Source organism: Dasypus novemcinctus, chromosome 27, assembly GCF_030445035.2.
Source record: "Dasypus novemcinctus isolate mDasNov1 chromosome 27, mDasNov1.1.hap2, whole genome shotgun sequence".
Classification (NCBI taxonomy): domain Eukaryota; kingdom Metazoa; phylum Chordata; class Mammalia; order Cingulata; family Dasypodidae; genus Dasypus; species Dasypus novemcinctus.
In genome coordinates this window covers 27480098-27507086 of record NC_080699.1, presented here as the reverse complement: position 1 = coordinate 27507086, position 26989 = coordinate 27480098, and the positions used below count along the sequence as shown (strand labels likewise).

The window sequence follows — 26989 nt, the reverse complement described above, 5'->3', positions numbered from 1 at the left end:
AGCAAAGACATTAAAGAGTCTCGAGTTAATTCTTTAGTCAATAACTCTTTATAGGGAATGTTACTTTTTCCCATCAGTACAATTCATACATTGATTTGATCTTCCCAATAGCTCCCTGAGATAGAAAGGGCAGGCTACTGTTCCTGTTTTACAGATAAGGGAAGATAAAGTTAACTTCTCTGGGTCACACGTTAAGCTAATGATGGGGGCAGGGATTTAAACCTAGTGTCGCAGAGAGATAGTCCACTTAGAACTTCTGGAGGAACAGTGTGAGGGTAAAAGAGACCCTTACTTCAGCTCGTTGGTTTCCGTGCCCTGGGCGATGGCCATGATGATGCCGCCGTGGTCTCCCCAGGTGTAGTAGTGAGGTCCAGGAAGCGCCTGAAGAGGAAAGGACAGAGGTGAAGCCCCTGCCCCACGTGCCATCAGTGGAGACCCCATGCAGGCACACACGTACACGCACACTCATGCACACGCGCACACGCGCACACATGTGCAGGGCAATGCCTACCACTGGAATGCAATGTTCCAGTTTACACCACACTTTCACATTCATCATCTACTAAATACCAGCCTGGGTGAAGGGGAATAAGCTCTCATATTCCAAATTTTTCCCAAATGAAGAAACTAGGTTCAGGTTAAAGTGCCAGACCGTAAATGACAGAGGAGGGAATCAACCACAATCTCTGATTCTCACCAACGAGGGATTAAAACTTAACCAAGAGGAGCTCCAGTCTCCGCAGTGTAAACCCAGGAGAGTTCAGCCTTCCTGCTGCGACATCAACAACAAACAGCTACCCAAGGGTACTGAAGAGTAAGCCAACGAGGCAGTTTTTGGAAGGAATTCAAAATCTGGAGAAGCCACCCACACAGCTGTGGGTCAATTAATACAAGGTAAAATAAACGTATTTTTAAAGAAATAATGGCTGAAATTTTCCCAAATTTGGCAAAAGACATATAAATGTATAGATTCTAGAACATCAGCAATCTCAGACAGGATAAACTCAAAGAAAACCATGCCTAAATAAATCATAACAAAACTGTTGAAGACCAGAGATAAGAAAAAAACTTGTGAAAGCATCTACCTATCTACAGGACAATTATAAAGATAGGAGGAGGGTACAAAAGGGACTTAAATGGTTGCCAGGTTTCTAAATGTTACAGGAAATAGTACAACATTAAAATCAAAGAAGACTGTTAAAGATTAAGTATGCATATATTAACCCTTAAGCAGCCCCTATAAAGTAACACAAAGCAATACAATCAAACAAATAAAAACAGAATACTTTAAAAAGTATAATATGAAAGGAGGCAGAAAAGGAGAAGCAGAGGAAGTTTTTAAAAATAGAGGAGATAAAAAGAAAACAAATAATAAAATATTAGACCTAAATCCAACCACATCAGTAATTATACTAAATGGCAATGGTTAAATATTTCAATTAAAAAGCAGGGCTTGACAGATTTTTTTAAAAGACCATGTTATATGCTACCTAAAAGAAATACATTTTAAATGTAAAGATACAGATAGGTAGAAAGTAATTGTATGGGAAAATACACACTATGGAAACAGTAAGCCTAAGAAACCTGGAATCACTATTTCAATATCAAATAAAACAGACTCCAAAAAAGGGAATTATCATAAATTTCATAATAAAAGAGATAATTATAAATATGCATTGTACCTAGTAACAGAGTTCAAAATACATAAAACAAAAATCGGCAGAATTTAAAGGTAAAATAGACAATCCACAGTCACAGTAGGAGATTTTGCCACCCTTGGCGATTTAGAGCACTATACTATACTATAAAAAGGATAACACATCGTGGCCTAGAAGAAGTTATCCTGATAACGCAAGGTTGGTTTAATATTTAAAATCAGTTAATGTAATATGCCATGTTTAACAGACTAAAATAAAGAAAATCCACATCATTTTAATAAATGTAGAAAGAGCATTTGACAAAATTCAACACTCAATCATGAGAAAAAAACTCTCAACAACCTTGGAATAGCAGGGAAATTACCCCTCATTGATAAAGTGCATCTATGAAAATCTACAGCCAACGTCATACTTACTGGTGAAAGGCTTATTAACTTCCCCCAAAACAGAGGAAGCCAAGGCAAAGACATCCAGTTTCACTCCTTCCATGCATCGCTGTATGGAGGTCCTAGCCATTGCAATGAGAAGAAGGAAGGAAGGGGAGAAGAGCGGGAAAAGAGCAGGAAGGCAGGAAGGGGAAAACTGGAATGTCCATCAACCATTGGAGAAACAAATGGCGGCACACACCAGCAATGGAGCAGGGACACACCTCCATCCCTACAGTGGAATGCCAATCAGCAATGAAAAGCAACAAGCCATTGCTACATTAAACGACGTGGGTGAACCCCACCATCAGAGGTGAGTGACAAAAGCCAGGGAAAAGAGAGCAATTCCCGAGAGGTGGAAAGCAACCCAAGTGTCCATCAACAGATAAACAGGTAAGCAAAATGTGGTGTAGCCATACAATGGAATATTATTCAGCCATAAAAAGGAATGGTGTTCTGAGCCATATGACAACAGCACGGCTGAACCCTGAAGACACTGTGTCGGGTAACATAAGCCTGACACAAAAGGGTAAGTATTGCATGGTGTCACTTATAGGAACTATCCAGAATATGCAAATTCATAGTCAGAAACGAGCATACAGGTCACAGGTTATCTGGGGTCGGGTGGGGGAGGAGAATGAGGAGTGAATGCTTAATGGTTAGGGAGTTTCTGTTTGAGGGGATGGAAGTTTGGGTTGTGGCTCAAGGCGATGTGGCACCACCCAGTGAAAGTAACACCACTGAACTGTAGATCTGATGGTGGAGGAAATGGGAAATTTTTGGCTGGATATGCCACCAGAAGAAAAATTAAAATAAAATTAAAAAACCAGAACTGTGCAACACAAAGCATGAACCCTAATGTTAACTGTGGATGGCAGTTAACAGCATAATTACAATAATACTGTTTTATTAGTTGTAAACAAAGGCATCACACTAATGCAAAATATTAAAGATAGGGAAAACTGTGTATGAGGGGTCCTATACGGGAACTCTGTTCTTGCCACATGATTTTCCTATAAACCTACAACTGCTCTAATAAAAAAAATCAAAAAGAGATTTGTAGCGTATGAGTCCATTTACATAAAACTGTAGAAAATGCTAAATTAATAATCCACAGTGACAGGAGCGTACAGGGACAAGGGTGGATAACAAGGGGCACAAGAAACCTTGGGGAGTAATCGAAACGTTTATCTTGATTATGGGATGGTTTCATGGGGGCATAAAATGTCAACTCCAGTAAGATTGCTACTTCCTTATACCTCAATAAAATCGTTGAGGGAAAAACACAGAAGAAGCAACTCTGATGATCAGAAAACTTAACACAACTAGCCAGCGGGAGCCAGGGAGCCAGAACCCACTACACCCCACCTCGGATCCCCGCACGCACCCCGCACTGTCGCCGGGCAGCGGACTCATCCCCGGGGTCCCCTCGCAAGGGGCCTCGTTCTCTGGGCACAGAGGGGCGCCGACAGCCGGCCCCCGTGAGCGCCACGAGGACTTCACGGGAGGAGGAACAAGACACTGCGTCCCCCCGGAAGGAAATGGCTGCAGATGTTCAAGTCCCAGATCACACAGCACCAGAAGGTGCACACGGCCGCCTGCCTCTCCTGGGAGAGAACACCCCGTTCAAACGGGAACGCCCGGCTCCAAGGAAGGGGGAAGCAGCTGCTCCATCGTTCCCAGGGGGGCAGTACAAGGCTGACAGGAAAATTCCAAACGGGTCACTACACTGGCCTTTAACACCCTCCGTGCGTATGCAGTGATGTTCCCCTCCGCGCTGCATCGCCCTCAACTTCTCAATTTACACACACACACACTCTAAGTCCCCACATCTCTCAGCCGGAGGGACAGAGAGACTAACGGCAAACACAGTAAGGTATGTGGCAGGTCTCTGTAAACTGCAAAGAACCAAAAGAATAGAACGTATTGTTACTCGTCCCCACATCCCATTTTTGAATGGGAATGTGCACACCCCGCACGGCCCTGAGCTGGGGTAAGGATGGGGGACCGGCTGCTCGCTCTCCTGAGAGCCCCCCAGCCCTCCCCACACGGTGCTCGCTGCGAGTGGGCTAAGAAGTTCTCGCAGAGGGCCCTGGGGGGTTTTAGGCTGGCGGCTCCCTGCACACACGGGAGAGAGCCCCCGAACTCTGCCCCACCAAACGAGGCCAGATGCACGTCGCCGAGCAGTCGTGAGTCACCCGGAGGTCGGTAAAACACTTTTTTCAAAAGGCTGGTAATTCTTAGGTGTCAGAGGCTGAGTTAGCAGTTGGGGAGTAGGGAGCTCGCTTGGCCTTTCAGAATTGAAATAACCAGGGCCAAAGGATCCAAACTAGCTACAGAACCTTAAGGCAAACACTGTTCTCGTCCAAGCCTACTGAGGAGAAGCTGGACTTGAACTTCAGTAATAGTTTAAGTTTCAGGATCTGATGCCACCACAGCTAGGCTGTGATTTCTGATGTATTTACTGAGCGCCCGCTCCACGCCGGTCACTTGTAGGTCCTGGGGGGTAAAGAAGGGCAGAAGATATACTGCCTCTGCCTTCATGGAACTTATAGTCTTGGGACATTGTGAGACTCACAGTTGTGTTTTAAAGTCTGTTTTTGATCTATAGTAACATTTTCGCCAAAATCCTGAGTTTACCTTACAAGGCGTGACTAGAAGTCGGCACAGCCCACCCTAGTGCGTGGTTTCGGGCAGCTCTCTTTTCTTTATGGCTGCTCATACTTTTAGTCACTGGCCTCCACCACGGACCGTACGTGTCCCTGAAACATCGAGGGACAGTTCCCATTCTCACCCAAACGAGACCCAAGACCCTGACCTCTCGCCACCGGGCTCCGGCGCTGCTAGAGATGTACACGTTGGTCTTGCTCGCCAAGTTCCTTCCCACTGACCCTAAAATGTAAGAGGAATGATTTATTTTTAATTTCAAGACTATCACCTTGCCCAAGAAATCAGGCGCAGTGTCTAACAACTGAGGCGTATCTCGAAACCAGAGACAGCGTCACTGCTGGTCATTCCCTGTCTGGCTGCTCGTAACAAGGCAGCTTGACCCAAAGCGGCAGCAGACCGACTTACCGGTGGCAATGATGAGGCCGGGCGCCGACTCCTTGGAGAGGATGGGCATCCTCCGGAGCTGGAAGTTGAGCAGCTGGCTTAGGCGCTGGGCCAGGTGGAGGGAACAGCCCTGAGAAAGCTACAGAACAAAAGTCCCAGAAGCCATCAGCATGTGGCAGGATGCTTAGATGTCCCTCTAAACACTGAGCCTGTGTGAGGACACCAAAGCCGGGCACAGAGGAAGGAAACCTGCCCGTGGGAAACCGAACCCAGAGCCGCTCTGTCTCCACGCTTCCCAGATCAAGATGATAATCTGAACCTACAAAACGGTCTCTCACTGAAGAAAAGGGGGAAAAAAATTAATACTAAACTCCTTCTGAAAGAATAGCAATTAGAATTCACCGTCAACTTCAGTAGATAGGAAAGTATCACTCTCTCCCTATCACCTGGAGAACCTCTCGAGTGACTCGGAACAAAAGGGAAATGAAATGATTTCGTAATATTTATTTTCTAAGTCGGTGGATAGGTGTCTCAAATATAATTTAAGCGATTCTGTCAGGAGAATAACCAAGAATCAGAAGTCATTACGTCTCACTGATAAGCTCCCAGAGAGACAGGGGGAGAGATGCAAACACCGAAGGATTCATATTAACTTTTTTTTAAAAAATGAAGTCTGCTTTTGTATGAAGCAGGGATCCGTTGCAAGGCTTCAAGTTATTCAAACTGGCCCGCATCACTTACAGTCAGGTTCTAATAGTTCTCCTGCAATCAAGCAGGACAAGGTCTTTTGCTATATGGTCATGCTTGATTGTCCTGGCCAGAAGGTGATTATCAAGTATGAGTCATCTGTGCCCAGAGATGGGGGGGGGGTGGACTCTGTGTGTGCTGATGGTACAGGAATGAGTGTGGCGCAGCACGGTTTGCTAGATATGCATGCTTTTGTCACAAAAGGATTTCTCTAATAAATTACCGTCTTGCTAGCTCCACAGGTTGGCAAATGAGGTTGGGTCTCAAATATTTCTTTGCCAGCTCTTCTTTTCAAACTCGTGTTTCTTTGCCTGCAAAGGAAGTCTATTGCTTTGAGCTTTTCTCCATCCTTAGGCAATCAGGTTTTACCTATTCCTGCACATTCTTTTCACCAACTGAAATCAGAAGTAGAAACTGAAAAACTGATGAACTGTCCTCGAGTTCATCAAGAGACAGATCTCTGAGAGAAGTAAACCCTGGACTTTAACAATGCCAGGAACCGCAGATAACCTAGGTTCTGACCCCAGGGCATGCTCAGAAACGCTCATCCCATCCAGACCAGGATCCCGCAGAGCCCCTGGGGTCCAGAGGACACCACTCAGTGGAAGGGAAGCAGCCAGGGTTTGTCTTCTATATCCTGCCACTTTATATTTATATAAATACATACATATCCTGCCTATTTCCAAAACTAGATTTGATGTGACAAAATCAAAACCTGTCTCCAAAGAGGGAAGGAAAATCAAGAAGTACACTCTAGGGCAAGAGTCTCCAAAAGAACTTTTCAAGGTCCTCAGATACAGCATATAAGGAAGAGTCAACTTATTTTACCATGGACAAATAAAATTCAAAACTCCAAAAGACAAGGTCTAGGTAAAATATCAGGGTGTCTCTTGAAAATTACTACTACTTGGTTTTTTTTTTCCTGAGTTCCTTCTGCCCTTCTACTTGGCACATTCTAAATCCCTGAGATGAACCAGGGCTAGATCTGTAGAGTGTTACATAAAGATGGGAAGCACAGTCCACAGGCTCTTCTTACAAAGGGAAAAAGAAGGAATTAAGGGGACACTTATAATGGGACCAAACAATACATTTTAGTATTCTTAGCTTTTCGGAGGGGGCCACAGACAGGGAAAGTTGTAAAACCCTGAACTGTATTCAGAGAGGAAATTTAAAAGTATTCAAAGAGGAAATTTAAAAGAAGTTCCACAGAAACAATAACTTATGGCAGAGGTTCCGAAAGTCCTTGGTTCATGACACAATGGCGTCCCAGTAATATTCTTAGTACCCCCAGGCCAAAAGAAATGTGAACATTTATTTTTTATAAAGTACAAACAAATTAGTAGATATATAGATATATAACAGATATAGATATAAATATAGATATAGATTGATATAGATTGATATAAAGTGGAAAATATGAAATTTTTATTTCATTTTTCACTAATCACAATTACTAATGGGACATGCACACCTCTCGGGCATGGCCCTTCTCAACCTTTGGAATGATATTACATTCCACCCACTCCCATTTCCTGGGCCACCGTGGTTTTCTCACTTGCTTTTTACCACACTAACTGCTCAAAACCAATCTTCACAAAGACTTGATCTCATTAAAAGAAATATAGCATCATCTAATGTTGAAACTGAGAATGAACTCAAGCCAGTAATTTGCATGGCGTCTAACAGTTTCGAGTATAGTAGTGCTTCCCTCAAATTTTTCAACTATCCCTGCAAGTTTACTACGGCACCCCAAGGTACCTCCGTGCAGAGTTTGGGAACTGCAATGGTAGGAATACAGGAAAAAGCTTGGTCCATGCCATATTATGTGATCCTGTATTTTTTCCAGAAAACATTATTATAAGCAGGAAACTACTTCAGATCATGACTGTTCTCTTTGTATTACAATCTCAAACAGGAGGAAAGTGTCTATACCTCACAGTTGATTTTCTCTCCATATCCTGTGAAGGCTGGAGCCTGAAGAAATTCCCAAGTTCCTCCTTTGTCAAAGGTGATGACGGATCTCATGTTCTCCTCATTCATGGCCCCATTTATTAGAGTCGCAATGTACACTCCTTGTAACCCTTCCACTCGGTGGAAGTCAGCAAAGGGCTCATTTGCAAAATACCTATATGGCAAGCAAGCAAACAGCTATGAATTTGAATTGTTGTTTGTTCTTTATTGAAGAAAAAAAGACAACATAAAATTTACTGTTTTAATCATTTTTAAATGACCAATTCAGCAGCATTAAACACATTTCACAACGTTGTACCTCCATCACCCCTTTCTAGATCCAGGGCATTTTCATCACCCCAAAAGGAAATCCTTTACCCATGAGCAGTCACTTCCCATTTCCCCCTTCCCCCTCCAGCCCCAGGAAACCATTAATCTGCTTTCTGTCTCTACGGATTTGCCTATTCAGGATTTTTCACATAAATGGAATCAGAGGATATGTGGCCTTTTGTGTCTGACCTCTTTCACTTAGCAGAATATTTTCAAGAGTCATCCACATGCTGCAGCTTGTATTCCTTTTTTATGGCTGAATAATCCACTATTTTTAAAGCAGTGGTTGTTGAACTTGGAGGAACAAGATGCTTACATAATCAATAACTCCTAGCAAGAAAGGGAAAGGACTGAGAAGGGGACTGATGCTTAGCATATGTAGAATTTTCAATTAGCTTGACTGAAAGGTGTGGAAATAGAGTTGATGGTAACGAATCCTAGTGAGCAGAACTAACACAGCTGGTTTACAAATGGGATTGTGGCTGAAAGGGGTGGTCTAGGGATGTAACTGTCAATTGAAAGAAAGCTAGAGAATAATCTAGGGACTGAATAACATAGTGAACCCGAACACAGATAAGGATTGTGGTTAATGGTACAGATACAAGAATGTTCTTCTATGAGCTAGAATAAATGTACCTCACTATTACAAGGTGGTAAGATGCATGGGAAAAATACAATTAATGTAACTTATGGGCTAGAGTAACAGCAATACGGTAATATTCTTGCCTCAGTGTCAAAGAAAGGGCTGTATCAACACTAAGGGTCAATAACAGCATGTTAGGAGATTTTTTTCTTTTGGACTAAAGAAGCGTTCAAAGGTTTACTGAGGTGATGACTGTACAACTCTGTGATGAAAGGGAAAGCTCTGGATAGAATGTACAAGGCATGAGACTGTACAAGACAGTGAACCATGTGGTGGAAGATGGATTGTGGTTAACAGTACACATATGAGTGAGCGCGTTCTCTCTCGTGAACCATAACAAATGTACATTACTCAAACAGAGTGCTAATAATAGGGGGTATAAAGAAAAAATATACCAAGGGTACGCTATGGACCAAGGTTAGCAGTAACAGTCTGATGATGTTCTTTCATAATCTGTAACACACATTGCAAGGCAATGTAAGGTGTCACTGGGAGAGCGATGTATGGGAATTCTGCACATAATGCATGATTGTTTTGTAAGCTCACAACTTCTCTAATAAAAATTAATTAATTAAAAAATAACTCCTTGCAAGGGGTTTAGGATCGTGAACATATTATACAAAAGTTGACCTGAGAGTCACATTTATTCCTTCATAATCAAAACTGACCCCAATCCCCAGTGACAATCAGGAAACGTTAAGCCAGGTGTGGGAGACACAAAGAACAGTGCGGAGGCTTAGAATTTCACCTGATGTGTAGGAGTACAGCTAAGGGTTAAACTGCCACCGTCCAGGCACTAACAACCCCATTGTCCAAGACTCTGAAGCCCCTAAGATTTCTGTCAGGAAGCCAAGCAGAATTCATGTAGTCCTTCCCAAAGAAGTGGGACCCAGTGAGGACAGCTCTAGAAAATGTGCAGTAATACCTGTTAACAGCGGAGCAGAGAATGACTTTAACTGCCATTCTAAGCTACCATGAGTGCACTCGAAAGTAGTTCTACACTAAAATGGCACACAGATTGCAAAGGTAATGGAACTCTGAGAAGCTTGTTCACACGTGGCTTTTACTTGAGGGGTTCTAATCCCCTGAGACTAGGCAATAAGGCAGAAAACTGCTTTTCTCATTGTCTTTTATACCAATCTCTTTAGCGGGACATGCACTCTTGACACCTCAGTCAGAAAGATGCTTACAACAATCTCCTGTCAGGGAAAGAAACAGCAGCACTGACAGAACGCCAGACTGAGAGGCTGAGCAAAATCCTCAATGAAATACCCAGAGCGGAGGCTACATTCTCTGATGTGTGGTTTCCTCAGGTCTCTTTTACTTGTTTTCCAGAATCTGCTCGGGAATCTCAAGGCCGATTACCCTACTGCTCTCTATTTATTAACTCTACCTCTTTTGATTCTATCATGGCAAACCCTGACATTCTCGGGTTTATTGGTTTTTTTCAGATATGTGGGAGGTCTGAGTTTCTCTCATTTAGACAAGCCCAAGCCAGCTTCCTGAAGTTTTATCTTCTACTTCCAAGCAGAAGCCCATCCTCCTGTACACCTAGTCCATCCTTTCATTTCCCTCCTTGAGCTGCCCTGTGACCATAGATCTCATCCTAAATCCTCCCTGCAAATCCATTTTCTCTCAATTTTACCCTCTATCCGCCCTCCCCACAGAGCTTCTCCCTTGCTCCTCAGAGTGCTCCTAGGGTGAGACTCGGTAGGCAGCTCACCAGGTTCCCTTCAGCTACACGAAGCACGGAATCCAAGCCATTCCCGGGCAATGGAGCCAGGTCTCCTCAAGATGCTTCAAGACGCCCCGACAATATCTTGCCTCCACGTGCCCAACATCTAAGCACTGCTTTCCACAGACTTCTACTTGGCACATCACCACCAATGCCAGGCTCACCCCTATTAAAAGTACTTTCTCCATTTCTCTAAGCCAATTAGAACCAGTTTCTCGGCACCACACTTTGCTATTTCGTTCAAAGGAGAGCTTATTTCAAATACCACAGAGGTTTATTGTAAACCAGCCTGCCCATGTAATCTGCTAATTCACCCTTATCCCATTTCATCTTGTGGGGGTGGAAACGCAGATGACAAAAGGTTCACTCAACTGTGCAAATATGAGCATCTCTAGTTCTGAGAAAAAATCTGAGGGAAAAAATTAGGAAAATCGAGCAGGTATGGTGGTCTATAATTCTTCATGTGAATCTACTTACAATTTTCTCACTGCACCATAAACTCAGGTGGGGTGTGGAAAGACCTTTGCACCCAGAGAAAGGACCATATGCATGGGGTGAGAGCCACTCTCAGGCCTATCCTGAATATCTAACAAATGATCAAGACGTGAAACCTTTTGGCAAGCTGGGACTTATCCACCCCATAGCTAGAGGCTCTCAAAGGCAAAAAAAAAAAAAAATAGTTCAAAGAGTCAGGTGAGGGAAGCAGATGTGGCTCAAGCAACTGGGCTCCCGCCTACCATATAGGAGATTCAGGGTTCAGTTCCTGGGGCCTCCTGGTGAAGGCGAGCTGGCCTGCGTGGAGAACTGGCCCAAGCGGAGAGCTGACCCATGTGGAGTGCTGGTCCACACAGGAGTACTGGCCACATCTGAGTGTTGGCCCGTATGGCGTGCTGGCCCACACGGAAAGCTGGCACAGCAAGATGATGCAACAAAAAGAGACACAGAGGGGAGACCATAAGAGACACAGCAGACCAGAGAGCTGAGGTGGTGCAAGAGATTGAGCACCTCTCTCCCACTCCAAAAGGTCCCAGGATCGATTCCCAGTGTTGCCTAAAGAAGACAAGCAGATACAGAAGAAAGCACAGCAAATGGACCCAGAGAGCAGGCAGCGAGCACCAAACAACAGGGGTGGAGGCGAATAAATTATTATTTTTTTAAATAGGGTCAGGCGAAAGGCCGGTGAGATCATGGCTCATGATTTTAATTTTCATTTTGAAATTACAGATTAAAAGATGGCAGCATCTCTGAAGAAGAAAACAGAAGAGCCCAGGCAGAAAGGTGTCCTTGTAGATATAACAGGGTTATCTACCCTAATAAGTTCAAAATCTCCGTCTTTTCCCTACTGCTCCCCCTGGCCCATCCCTCCCTGACTCAGTGGCAAGCCTCCTACCAGCTGCTCAGTCAAGCCGTGGGTCGTCTGGCTGCTGCTTCTCTCACATCCCACGTCCAATCTATCAGCAAATCCCTTGGCTTTATTTTAAAGTATCCAAACTATGACCGTTCTTACCATTTTCAAAGCTACCACCCAGTTGCCATCAATTCCTTCCAGCCTCGATTTTTGCAGTACTTTCAGAAGTAGTCTCCCAGTGTCTATCCCCATCCCCTTAGTCTAATCTCCACACGACACCAAGGATAACTTCCTTAAAAGATAAGTCACATGGGTGTTGACTAATAATTATTTATAACACTGTACACAGTTAGGCTTTGTATATTCCTTTATATAATGCAAATCACAGTTTTTTAAAGGCTAAAAAAAAATTAACAGGGCAAGTCAGATGATGGTCACCTTCTGGTCAAAACCCTCCATCTCCCTTAGCAGAAAAACAAAGACCTTTACGTACCCTAGAAGGCCACCTGCAATCTGAGCCCTCTGCTCTCCTGGGTCTTCCCTGACTGCTCTCTCCCCTCCTTCAGCCATCCAGAATGCCAGCCTGCTCGCTGCTCCAAAAACACAGCCCCGCATCAGAGTCACCGTGCCTGCCGTTCCCCCCACCTGGAGGGCTGTCTTCCAAGGCATCTGCAAGCCCCTTCTACCCCCACCTATAACTCAGACACCTGCTCAGGTATCACCCTCCCTGAGTGGTCTTTCATGACCAGGCCCCATAAAATAAAGCCCTTGCTATCCCCCGTCCTATTATTTGCTATATTTTCTTCCTGGTGCTCACCATTACCAGGCAGAAGATATATGAGTTGATATTGTTTTCCCCCCAACTAGAACACTGGCTGCATGGAACAGGAGCTTTGTTTGGATCTTTCACTGCTGTATCCATTCTGGAACACCACCTGGCACGCAGCAGTAGCATATGTATTGAAGGGACCGAGGACGGATTGAATCACTGGTGTGGGGTTGGGGGGCAGCGGGACAGCAAGGCCATTCCCTCTGGCCTGCAGTCATGGCCTCAGTGCCTGACCTCATTCCCAGACCTTCAGCTTCATGCAGACGTTTCTTCCCCTGCACAGAGTAATCCTGATCACAGCCGCACCCCACAAAAGGCTGGCATGTCACACCGCAAAGGGGAACAAACAGACTCGGAGGACCAGATGGATCATCAGAATGCACCCTCCCTCCTGAATCCGTGCCTCCCCCAGCCCCCTTGATGGGGCTGTGGCTCAGAGAACCCCCATCCTTGGGACTGGAAAACAGCTCCGGCACTGAGATTTACTGATAAAGAATCACTGACGTTGGTGTCTTTCCTAGAGAATGAACACACTGGAAAACTTAGGAGAACAAGGAGTCAGGGAGCCAATTAATCTGCGCCATTTGGCAGCTGTATTGTACTTGGTGGTAACGAGAGCCATCACAGAAGAAAGATGCCAGCTTGTTCTCATTCGATGACGTTCTCCAAGCACTCTTTTGCACAAGTGGCCCAGAGGCCGCAAAGTCAGGTCACGGAATGAGTAAGTGGTCAAGAGGGTGGGAGTGATCCGAAATGTCCCCAGCTTTGGCTGCAGAGGACAATCCCCTGGGGAGCTTTTTAAATCCCAATGCCCAGGCCATATCTCAAACCAATCCTCTCTGGGCATGTGACCCAGACCTTGAGGCCTCAGGGTTTTTAAACTCCCCCAGTGAGTCCAGATGGGCAGCTCATGCTGAAAGCCACCAAGCTAGAGGTTGCTGGTTGAGATGCACAAAACAAGTGGCGTTGGGGTCAGGGCTCCTTACCTCACCAAGGTGTCACTGCCGGCTCCTCCTGGGCTGTAATATAGCACGTTCTCCAGGGACAGGGAGAACTTTAGCCCCTCTGCTTCCGAGATGTACAAATTGGTGCGGTTGTTACTATGACTGACACATACAAACACCTGGTCCTCCGAGGCATCTGCGATGTAATACTCCTTTGGAATCAAAAGTCAAAAAACATGCATGTCAGCAAACACATATGCCTGTGGGCTTTCCCTAGACACACTAGAGCAAGGACATCAAAGTGTCCCAGGGGTGAACATGGACCTGAAGCCCCAGAAAGCTCCCCGCTCTTAGCAAGGAAGCTTTCAAAGTTTTCCCTTGGAGAACCTGAGGCTGGTCTGCAGCTAGAGCAGACCCCTTAGTTGGAAATGGGGTGCAAAGTAAGAGTGGGTCACTGAGCGCCATTAATGAGCTAAAAATCTCGTTTTAGTTCATAATATTGCCGTCTTTTTTCCAGCATGCCCCACATTACTATAAAGCACGATGCAGATTAATCGTCAATGCACTTCCTTTATTTCCCCTAAAATGACTAAAGGATGGCAGAACCCATAAAAAGTAAAAACTGAAAGGTGTGCTCTATGTCACATGCCCCTCTGAGCTACTAACTTTCGACCAAACTAACTGCTAATGTCAAGGTCTTCAAATGCCACGTCCCCCAAGTGTCACTTCTCTGATACCCCAACCCACCCTGACCTCTCCTATCGCTCTCTAAAGCATTTGTCTCTATATGGTTTTATCCTTTGCTCAGTTTTTGGTCTCTCTAATGCCTGGGTTTCTAAAAGGTAGGACCCAAACCTTCCCCCCTTTTGGAAACTAGCCATGTACTTCATAAATACCTGCTGCTGTGACCCAGTTCCATTCCCTCAGCACCCTGAGCCCACGCTCTCTGGCTCCAAAACTCTCTGCCAATCCTTCTCCACTTACAGCCAGTTAAGGCTCCCGTTCAGAGCCACTTCAAACAGTGAAGTGAGAATAACAACAGAACAAGAGGCCCAAAGCATAATGACTCTCTCCAGAGAAATCTCTGGAAAGGGACCCAGTAGGACCTTCCTCTGACCCCTGCAATGGGGACCGTGAACACTTCTTCCCACCCCCGAGTCGAACCCACTCACATTAACAAGATGCCGGCTGACAAACTGGGCTGCCTGCATGGGCTTCCGGCCAAAGGACACCCAGAGCTGCACAGAAGACCGCAGGTGACTGCCCAAGAGATGCTGCCAAAGGAGATGGAGAAAAAATTAATAGTGCCACATGAAGCCACTCAAAACAAGCAAAAAGGAACCGGAAAAGTCAGATGACTCCGATTCTACTGAAAACACAAAACAGAGAAGGTGGCCTCAAATTCACATTTCTGCAATGTCTGCCATCGCTGGACAACTTGGACTAGGCTGTTTCATCCTAGACACTGGTCTGCAATATACCAGGTACTCCAGACAAGAATTGCAAGAGGGCTTGGGAAAGGGACTAGAGGCTGTCCATGCTTAAGCAGAAAAAGCAAAAGGGAGAGCGTTGTGGGGTGAGGCTACTATTATGAATTACAAATTCCTGTAGCATAGAAAGCATACCAATTTATCTAAATTGTAATACAGCAACAAATACCTTGTGGTCATTTATGTCCAATAAATACTAGGTGAAGCCCAAGATGATGAACACAAAGTTACTTTTGATTCACTGTGCAGGATACATATTCAAACCATCATTGAACAAACGGTTAAAAGTACTTTGTTGTAAAGAATCCAGGTACAGAGATGTAAAAGACTTCCTTTCCAAAACAGTGCCCTAAAAACCATGATAGTGGCTTACTCTCAGTATGGGGCCACTAGACATGATAAATCTATTTAAAATGCAAAATTGTATTGTCGGGCTGCAAGAAGAGCTCCCAGCAAAATCATTACACACAAATTTCAAAAGCCCTCAAGTCAATATATTTTTATAGCTATATATAAAGGTCCTATGACTAGTTTAAGTTACCCGATACAGATATAAAGCCTTATGAATTTATCAGAATACAAAGCTATTAATGAAATACCCATTTTTCTGCTTTATATATTCTCACCACTTCCAACTGTGATTGTAGCTTAGAAAGGACCCATTTCTCAGTGATACCCAGGCCTACCAAAAATTTAAAGTTCATAATAATTTCTGCTGGGAGACCTGAGTGTTGAGAACATATACCAAGGCCAGTCTTACCCCTTAAATGCAAATTCACAGAACACCAAGGTCTTAAAAAGCCTCAAAACCCACCCACTTCACTGTCTTCTGGGAGAATTCTTCCTAAACCTATGCAATTCCAGATCATCCCTATGTCTTCTTACAAAGAGCGACTGCATTATTTTACTACCCGCAAGAAAATGGCTAATAACTAAATTATGGATCTCGACTGATGGTTGATGTACTGCAAGGCCCTGGTACTTTTCTTAATAAACTATAAGGTTTTGTAGTTCACGGCAGCTCGCGTTAGACAAAATTGGTGGGAGACTCGAGGCACCCCAGGGTGCCTGGGCTCAGGGACACCTAGGCTGCAGTGCTCCCTGCCACACCGTCCTCTGGAGCAGTAACGAAGTTTCAGCAAAACATCATCACCCACATAAACGTTGTTTAGACTAAAATATGTACAGACAAAATGACATGCCTTCTGGGATATACTTCAAAATATTCCAGGGGAGGGGAACTGTACAGGTAAGAAGCTGAAAAAGAGATCGGCAAACACAGGTAATGTCGAAGATGGAGGCGAGTACCTGGGGAGGGGATATTAGAATTAGCATTTCTAATGTGCAAATTTGAAAATCTCAACAATGAAAAGTTTACAAAGTTACTATTCATTGGGAAGCACTTATGAAATAGCAGAGTTAGGAACTCACAAAATCTGCTCATCCGTAAAAGCAACAAGAACACTGAAAAAAAAATCTCAAACCTACTTTTTCAGAATTCTGAAAATTAAAGATTTGCAGCAATCCAAGGAACACTCACTGAAGAACTGTTAAGTTAATCATTTGATGTTTCAACTTGCCCGTACCCTATCTCCCTCTCCCTGAAAACCAACAGCCTCAAAAGTACAAGAGCTGTAAAAACCAGCAGCCTAGCAGCCACTGGAAAGGGCAGAGCAGCTCTCAAGCTCCCAAAACACCCATCCCCAGATTACTGACATTACTTGACCTACCTGGTAACTTCCTGGAAAGCTGTATTCTCAGGTCCTGTCATCATAGAACCTGACTCAGAGTTGACTCTGCCCCGTGTGGAAAACAAAGAGCAAAAACTGGCGATGGTTTAACATCATACCTGCTGAGGCAGGATTTCCAGCTGGGTCTAACAAAAGACTAAAAAATTTAAAGGGAAAACTAGAAAATAAGATGTCCATGGAGACTTTAAAAATACCCCTGGGGATCTAGAAGGCCATGAACCTAAGTACTGCGAGCATGTTCCAGAATGAGCTGAGAAGCAGCTAATCTCTCACCTCTGGCTGACCTTGAGACTTTGCACAAGCAGGAAGTGAAGGCTAAGGCAGAGTGCAAACTGAGGGAACACTGAAGACACACTCCACACACGCATATAGAGTCCCTCCACAAAGACTTACTGATTCAACTCACTGAGGGAAACCTGCGCAATTATGAGCTGACCACTAGGCAAACTTAACAGAGACCTCAGTAGCGGCATACATTAAAGAATATAAAATTTGGAGAATTAGCAAAGGAAACTCAATAACCAAATAGCAAAGAGGAAAACAGCAAAAATAAATTCAAGGGGTGGGGAAATCTGATTTTGGGATTTCCACATTACGTTATTTAAATTTTCCACTTTTCAACAGAAGAAAAAAAGCAATTAACAGAAACTGTCCCTGAGGAAGCCGAGATGTTGGATTTACCTGGCAAAGACTTAAAACCAGCTATTATAAATACATTCAAAGAACTAAAGGAAACCATTATCTAAAGCATTAAAGGAAAGTATGAGAACACTGTCTCATCAAAAACAATAAAGGAATAGAAATTATTAAAAAAAACAATTAGAAATTCTGAATTGAAAAGTATAATAACTAAAACAAAACATTTTGCTAAAGGGGCTCCAGAGCAGATTTGAACTGATATTCGAGAGAATCAGGAAACTTGAAGATAGCCAATTGTTATTATACAGTCTGAGGAACAGAAAGAAAAAAGAATTCTAAAACTGAACAGAGCCTCAGAGAGTTAGGGAACTCAGTCAAGTGTACAAGAATATGCTTAACAGGAATCCCAGAAAAAGAGGAGAGAGGAAAAAAGGCAGAAAGAATATCTGGGGGGGGGGGGGGGGGGGAATCTCTAAAATTTGGTGGAAAACATTAATATGCACATTCCGGAAGCTCAATAAAATCCTCAAAGATAAAATCAGAGATTCACACCTAACAACATCATAGTCAAACTGTTAAAAGCCAAAGATAAAAAGATAACCTTCTAAGCAGCAAGAAAAAGGTTACTCATCATCATAAACAAGAGGTCCTCAATACAATAGAGAGATTAATCTCTCTATTCTCATCAGAACCCAGGTAGTCCAGAAGGCAATCAGATACCATATTCAAAGTTCTGAAACAAAAAGACTGTCAAGCAAGGATTGAACAAAAATATCCTTCAAAAACAAAGGAGAAATACTTACCCAGACAAACAAAAACAGAGAATCTGTCACTAGCACAGCTGCCCACCAAGAAATCCTAAAGAGTCTTTCAGGCTTAAATGAAAGGATTCTAGAGAAGGTCTACATGAAGAAGTAAAGAGCCCCTGTAAAGGTAACAACATATTCAAATATAAAAGATATCATAAAGATATGTTTTATTGTAATTCTTTTCTTCTCCCATCTGACTTGAAAGACAACTTCATAAACAATAATCGCAAAACTGTACTGATGAGCTTACAACTTATAAAGATATAATTTGCACGACAACAGCTCAAAGGAGGGGGAAGACAACAGAGCTATATTGGAGTAAAGCCTTTGTATACAATCAAAATTAGGTCACCTCTGATCCAAACTAGATTTTATTAGTTGATATGTTAACTCTAATCCTCAGGGCCACCAAAAACTAACTAAAAAATATATAGTTAGGAAAAAACTAGGAGGCGAATGTGGCTCAAGCGATTGGGCTTCCGTCTACCACATGGGAGCCGGGTTCGATCCCTGGGGCCTCCTGGTAAAGATGTGCCCACATGGCAACCCAGGCCCATGTAGCAAGGGACAGAGCAAGATGATGACACAACAAAAGAGAACAGCAAGGGAGAGTCAAAGCGAGACGCAGCAGAAACCAGGAACTGAGGTGGCACAAGTGACAAGGAACCTCTCTCCCACATCAGAGGTCCCCAGGATCAAATCCCAGTGGAGAAAACAAGAAAAGACAAAAAAGGAAACAGATGCAAAGGATCACAACAGCAAATGGACACAGACAGCAAAAAAGACTACAAGGGAATTAAAATGATACACTATAAAATATCTATTTAACACAAACAAAAGAAGTACTGGAGGAACAGAGGAACGACAAAGGTATACAGAAAGTAATTGACAGAATGACATATGTAAATGCTACTTTATCAGTAATTACATTAAATTTAAATGGATTAAATACTAGTAAAAAGACAGGGATTTTAGGAGAATGGATAAAAACATGATACAACTATATACTGTTTACAAGAGACAAACTTTAAATTCAAAACACAAATAAACTGAAAGTAAAAGGATAGACATGGTTTATGCGAACACCATCCACAAGATATACTAAATTCACACAAAATAGATTTTTAAGACAAATTTTGTTGCTAGAGACAAAGAAGGACATTTTATAATGATAAAAGGTCAATCAGGAAAGGAAAAAAAATTATAAGCACCTACCAAGAGCGCTCCAAATTCATGACGCAAAAAACCTGACAGAACTGAAGGAAAAAACAGAATTCAATAATCATAGTTTAGGACTTCAATACTTTTCTTTCAATTAAAGAAGTAACTAGGCAGAAAATCAAAGAGAAATTAGAAGGCTTGAATGACACATCAACCAACAACACCCAACAGAGCAGAACACACATTCTTCTCAAAATATGTTAAACATTCTCCATGATAGACCACATGCTAGGCCATAAAACAAGCCTCAGTAGACTTAAAGGGATAGAAACCATACAAAGTATGTTCTCTGAACACCAGAGAATGAAATTAGAAATCAGTAATAGAAGAGAATTTGAGTATGTTACAAATACATGAAAATGTAATGAAGTATTTCTAAATAACTGTACGTGAAAATGAAATAATGAAGGTAATTACAAAATACTTTGAGATTAATGAAAATGAATATATGACACATGAAAATTATGGGATGCAGTACTTACAGTACTTAGGGTAAAAATGCCTATCTTAAAAAGGAAGAAAGGTCTCAAACCAGTAACTTAATGTTCCTCATTAAGATGATGAAAATAAGAGCAAACTAAACCTAAGGAAAGTAGAAGGAAATAATAAAAATTAGACCATAAATTGATGAAATGCAGAATTTAAAATAAGAGAAAACCAACAAAACCAAAAGTTGGTTAACAAAAAGATAAAAATGACAAATCTAGACTAACCAAAAAATCAAAAAAGAAGACAGAAATTGCTAAGATCAAAAATGGAAGAGGGGGAAGTGGATGTAGCTCAGTGGTTGAGCACTCATTCCCATGTACGAGGTTCTGGGTTCAATCCCTGGTACCGCCTTAAAAAAAAAAAAAAATGAAAGAGGGACTACAACCAGTGCCCTTATAAAATTGGAAAGGATTGTAAGTGAATACTATGAAAAATTGAACATTAGATAACCTAGATGAAATTGACAAATTCCAAGAAAGACGTGAACTACTTAAAATGACTCAAAAAGAAATTAAAAATATGACTGGACTATAACAATTAGAGACTGAAATAATAACCAAAAAATTTTCGCCAAAATTGAAGTCCAGGCCCAGAGTACATCACTGGTGAATTCTACAACACATTTAATGTCATAAATCTTGCAAAAGGAAGGAACACTCCCCACCTTGCTCACTCTATAAAGCCTGCTATATCTTGATACCACAACCAGACAAACGCATCATAAGAAAACTACAAACCAACATTCCTTATGAATTTGGAGTCATCAAGAAAATGTAAAGAACCAAATCCAGCAACTTATGAAAAGGCTTATACACCATGATAATTGGGATTTATCCCAGCAAGGCAAGGTTAGTTTAACATATCAAAATCTATCAAGTTAATACTGCGTATTAATAGAATAAAAGAAAAAAAACCACATGAGCAGCTCAACAGATGCAAGAAAAGCATCTGGCATATTGAACACCCTTTCAGGATCCAAACACGCAACAAGGAATAGAAAGGAAATTTCTCAATGTGATAAAGACCATGTACAAAAAATCCAAAGCTAACATCACACTTAATAGTGAAAAAACGAAATTATTTCTCCTAGAACAATAACAAGTCAAGGCTGTCTGCACTCTCCACTTGAAGTTTACTTAATTTCCCCTGCAAACAGGGGAATTCATTAGGCTATAAGCACATGCCTAAGACAAGAAGCATGTTCAGACAAGAGTGACAAGGACCCCATTTTTTCATCAGCTGATCTTCAAGTTCATTAGGAAAAGGGCTAAGCTCCAACGGAGCGCATCAACCAACACACAGACAATTTGCAAAGACTGTGAAAGTTATTTTTTACTTGATTTTTTTGTTAGTTCCTGGCATTCAAGTAAACCTCTGTCCTATCACTAGGTGGATACAAACTTGAGGAACAGAGAGCTCAGGGACTAAATTCCAGAGTTAACACATTAAAATATTAAGGAAAGCGGACTTGGCCCAGTGGATAGGGCATCCGTCTACCACATGGGAGGTCCGCAGTTCAAACCACAGGGAGGTCCTTGACCCATGTGCAGCTGGCCCACACGCAGTGCTGATGCACGCAAGGAGTGCTGTGCCACACAGGAGTGTCCCCCGCATAGGGGAGCCCCACACGCAACGAGTGGGCCCCATGAGGAGAGCTGCCCAGCGTGAAAGAAGTTCAGCCTGCCCAGGAATGGTGCCACACACACGGAAAGCTGACACAGCAAGATGACGCAACAAAAAGAGACACAGATTCCCATGCCACTGACAACAACAGAATTGGACAAAAAGAAGAACACGCAGCAAATGGACACAGAGAACAGACAACTGGGGTGGGGGGGAAGGGGAGAGAAATAAATAAAAATAACAATAAATCTTAAAAAAAAAAAAGTACAATGTGAAACAAAAGATTACAAGGAAAACAAAGAAAAAGAAATGACTGTTCATCCATAGAAACAAGATAAAACATCAGAAACCATCAACGGGGAATTGGATGTGGCTCAACTGATACGGCCCCCACCTACCATACGGGAGGACCTGGGTTCAATCCTTGGGGCCTCCTGGTGAAAAAGAAGAAGAGAAAGCATGCCTGTGCAGCAAGCCAGTGCCCGCATGGCAAGCCAAGTGCTTCCATGGTGAGCCAAGTGCCCACACAGTGAGCCGAGTGCCCATGCAGTGAGTCGAGTGCCCACGTGGCAAGTCAAGTGCCCATGTGGTGAGCCAAGTGCCCGCATGGTGAACTAGGTGCCTGCGAGAGTGTCAATGTGGCGAGCCGAGGGCCCATGTGAGTGGCCGCCTGGTAAGCCAGTACCCATGCAGCAAGCCAGTGTCTGAGTGGTGAGCAGAGCGCCCGCATAGTGAGCCACAGGCCCATGTGGTGAGAGAAGTGCCCATGTGGGTGCCCGCACAGCAAGCTGAGTGCCCACGTGGTGAGCCAAATACCCACGCAAGTGCTTGCATGGCACGGTGAGCAGAGTGCCCATGCAAGTGTCCATGTGGCAAGCCAAGTGCCCATGTAGTGCCCACACATCAAACCAGAGCCTGCGCAGCAAACTGAGTGCCTGCACGGTGAGCCAGTGCCCACACAAGTCATGCAACAAGAGAGAAACGAAGGGGAGTCAAGGTGAAGCACAGCAGAGACCAGGAACTGAGGTGGCACAACTGACAGGGAACCTCTCTCCACATCAGAGGTCCCCAGGATCGAATCCCAGTGAATCTTAGAGGAGAAAGATGAGAAGACAAAGAGAGAAACAGATACAGAAAATCACACAGGGAATGGACACAGACAGCAAAAACGGCAGGGTGGGGGAACGGGCAGGGGAGGGGGAGGCGAAGGAAAAAAAGAATTATCTAAAAGAAACCATCAACAAAGAAAACGAGACTTTGGACATATCAAACAAAGACTTTAAACAGTCTTAAATATGCTCAAAGAGCTAAAGGAATACATGTACAAAGAACTAAAGGAAGTCAGGAAAAAAGCAGATGAACATAAAGAAAATGTCACTAAAGATAAAAATCTTGTAAAAGTATCAACTACAGCTGAAGATCACAGAAAAAGAAATTATCCCCTCTAGGGATAGAGGGGTTCCAAATTTGATTAGAACTGGCAAAAGAAAGGCTAAGTGAACCTGAAGGTAAGAAAATTGAAATTGTTCAGGCTGAGAGGAAAAAGAAAAAGGAATGGGAAAAGGTGAACAGTGCCTAAGTTAGCTATGCGATACCATCAAGCATACCAATACACGCATTATGAAAAATCCAGAATGAGCAGAAAGAAAGGGGCAGAAGGACTGTTCAAAGAAATAATGGCAGAAAACTTCACAAATATAAGGAAAGACATGAATATACAAATCTAAGAAATCCAATAAACTCGAAACAAGATAAATTTAAAGATAGGTACACCCAGACACATTATAAACGGTCGAATGCCAAAAAAAAAAAAAAAAAAAAAAAAAAAAATCCCGAAAGCTGCAAGGTTCTAAAATGAAAACGCATAAGAAATAATGGTCAATCTGTGGTTATGGACACACAATATATGAAGTGTATAGCCTGGGACAAGAACAACAAAAACAAAAATATCTGCTATGTACAAAGCACTGTACCAGACACTGGGCACTCTTATCAGTGATGATTAAGACATGGCCCCTGTCTTACTACTGGCCAGTAATAATTAAAATGCTCACCACAGATGAGGTGTAAAGCAGCTATGTCTAGAGAATAAATGGGGAGCACAAGAAGTTCTAACTGGGATTAAATTCTTGGTGAGAGATACAGGAATAATGGGATTAAAAGAAATGCACAACAGCTGTCCTCTCCAGCCTTAAACCCAGGCAACAAGGACGTATCTAGGGCTCAGGGTCTTAGAATTGGGAAATTAAAATCATACAAACACCCTGACACCGAGAGATTATTGCCAAGCGCCAACTAGCAATGTACCTGGATAAAAAACTTTGACCGTAAGGGATAAATGATAAATACAAATGAATTCTTATGGCTAAGAGATTTCAAAGTGAGTTGGGAGGTCATTCCAGAGGTTATGCTTATGAACGTCTCAGCAGGATCTCACTGAATGCCACAGTGAATACTGCCTCAGATAGCTGGGCTCCTGAGGGCTCTAGGGACATCCAGACACTGTGGGCAGGACAGACAGCTCAGGAGTCTGGCGCCCTGCCAGAGGACCTTACCTTGGAACTTATGCTCTCCAGTGTGACAGAGCTAGACTCATTTGTGGTTTCCCTACACTTGGTTCTTCTGCCCCTTCTATCTGAACCTATAGTTAGTATTAGAGTTGACAGGTGTATGTCCAAGAGACTTAAATCCTTGGTCTGTCCATGTGCCAGTTGGGCCCTGAATCTCAGCAGAGTTGCAACACCTACTCTCCAGTTCATTGGACTCATCCAGGACAACTAATAAGGAGATGATGATGGACAACACCCATCCCAAGGAACAAAGATCTGCCCCATGGGATCTCAGCCCCCTCTCAATTAGAGACAGAATAGGCATCGCCATCACCAAATCCTTAAGATGGGGGAATGAATGATGCACTAAAGTAAACTTACTGTTATTCTACTGTAGACTTACGGTTATTCTAGCAATGAAAGAACTTTTATTACTGATGTGGAGATAGGGGCCACCAGAGGTTCTGAGGGGAGGGAGAGGAAAAAAAAGTATAATATGGGGGCATTTTCAAGATATTGGAATTGTTCTGCATGACACTGCAATGATGGATACAGGTCACATACATTTTGTCGTAACTTACAAAATTGTGCGAGACAGAGTATAAACTATAATGTAAACCATAACCCACAATTAGTGGCAATGCTTCACTACATGTTCATCAATTGTAACAAATGTTCCACACTAACAATGAAGGATGTTGTTCAAGTGGGAAATTGGGGGGTAGGGGGCATATGGAATCCTCTTTATTTTTTATGTAACATTTAAGTAATTTTAGTTTCTTTCAGATTAATTAATTTTAAAACGACACAAATAAATCCAGGCCCAAGGAACTGAAACAAAAATGACAAACAAAAAACAGAAACCTGTAGTTTAGACTATACTGTTAACACAGCATTTCTCCATTTGATGTCATAATGCACCAATGCTTAAGCCTGAATTCTCATCCCCATCCTTGCCCAAGGAAATTTAAGGATGTGTGTGTTCTTGGGCTGCTGTGTGTGTGTGTGTGTAAGAGAGCAAGAATAAAAACTACCATTGGTTAATGGTTTTAAGAAACATTTTGCGAGGTATGTGATGGGGAAACTCTCTTGCCTTTAGCCAGTCACATCTTCTCTCATTCAAACCTTTTTTTTAAGATTTTTAAAATTTATTTCTCTCCCCTCCCCTGCCCACCCCCACCCCCCCAGCTGTCTGCTCTCTCTGTCCATTTGCAGTGTGTTATTCTGTGCCCACCTGTATTCTTGTCAGCGGCAATCAGAATCTGTGTCTTGTTTTGTTGCGTCATCTTGCTGCGTCAGCTCTCTGTGTGTGTGGCGCCATTCCTGGGTAGGCTGTACCTTTTTCCCACTGGGTGGCTCTCCTTATGGGGAGCACTCCTTGAGCGGGGGACACCCCTGCGTGGCAGGGCACTCCTTGCCAGCTCATCACATGGGTCAGGAGGCCCTAGGTTTGAACCTTGGACCTCCCATGTGGTAGGCAGACACCCTATCCATGGGGCCAAATCTGCTTCCCTCATTCACGCTTTACTCCCTGCCTTCCCTGGTGGGGAAGTCCTCTTTCTACCCGAGAATCCTGCCAAGAGGGATAACCTGCTTCTACCTGGCCTGGTTCCAATCCTACATAAATAAATGATAAACTGGAAAATAACATGACATCCGATTGCAGTCCCTCTGGTTAACAGTGACAGAAGGCGGTGCACCCTCCCAGTTACCAGAGGCCCACCCACAACCTGCGGTCAAGGAGGGAATGGCCAGTAAGAATGCAAGATTAGCGCCCTCCAGGAATGGTAGCCCAAAATGCTTTCAGACAGGCCAGTTTGTTTTCCTATATACAAGGGCAATAAAGAATGCATTTGATACAGTTACAACACAAGTCCTGTAATAATCAACACTGGTTTTAAATGAGGAAACCCTCCATTTCAGCATCTGGTTCCAACACATCAAATCAAGGGGAGGATTCTCCCAAAGGGGGAGAGTTAAGCTCCTTACTGACAGCTGGAAGCTTAATTACTGCTTTTCTTAGAGCATCACTCCCACTAGCCAATGACTACACATTCTATTAGCCATGTAAATTAACATGTGTCCAAAACACTCAAAGAAATAGGCCTAAATTTAAAGGAAATCAGGCAGTAGAATTAAAAGGGGAAAAAAAAAAAATCTCTGTGTTCTCTGCTCTTTTAATTGGGATTTCAAAGAAATGTGTTTGTCACAGATGCCTGGCTATGAGGAAACAACCAAATTCCTAGTGCCTAGAGACACCTGGAAAGAGTATCCTAAACTTCTCTACTCCCCCAGTCTTCCAGAACCTTCCAGGCTCTTTGAGAATATTCATAAATGCCCAGCACCCTTCAGTCGAGCCCCCCCCCGATGCCCCCTCTCAATTAGAGGTGGAGTGGGCTTCACCATCCCAGAACACATAGGACTGGGGAATGAACTATGGGTGGTTTTACTGGTACTCTACTATAGACTTACTGTGAGTCTCGCAATGGAAGAAATTCTATCACTGATGTGGAGACAGTGGTCACTGGAGGTTCTGAGGTCAGGGAGAAGGAAACAGATGTAATATGGGGGCATTTTCAGGACTTGGGAATTGTCCTGAATGACATTACAACGACATGTATATATACTGTATCTTATATATCTTGCCATAACCTACAGAACTGTGTGAGAGTATAAACTACAATGTAAACTATAATCCATGCTTAGTGGCAATGTCCCAAAATGTGTTGATCAATTCCAATGAATATACCACACT

General features: G+C 43.1%; 1 protein-coding gene across 2 annotated transcripts in view; it reads right to left on the bottom strand.

Annotated features, from left to right (window-relative positions):
• The window catches only part of SORL1 (sortilin related receptor 1), a 155839-nt gene that overhangs the window by 92048 nt on the left and 36802 nt on the right, over positions 1-26989 (bottom strand). For both annotated transcript variants that reach the window (XM_058289316.1, XM_023589115.3), the window contains exons 7-12: positions 14836-14937; positions 13706-13875; positions 7817-8009; positions 5159-5276; positions 4902-4975; positions 293-381 (exon numbers count right to left, since the gene is read on the bottom strand). In XM_058289316.1, coding sequence (XP_058145299.1) covers positions 293-381; positions 4902-4975; positions 5159-5276; positions 7817-8009; positions 13706-13875; positions 14836-14937 — 746 coding nt within the window. The remainder of the gene's footprint in view (positions 1-292; positions 382-4901; positions 4976-5158; positions 5277-7816; positions 8010-13705; positions 13876-14835; positions 14938-26989) is intronic.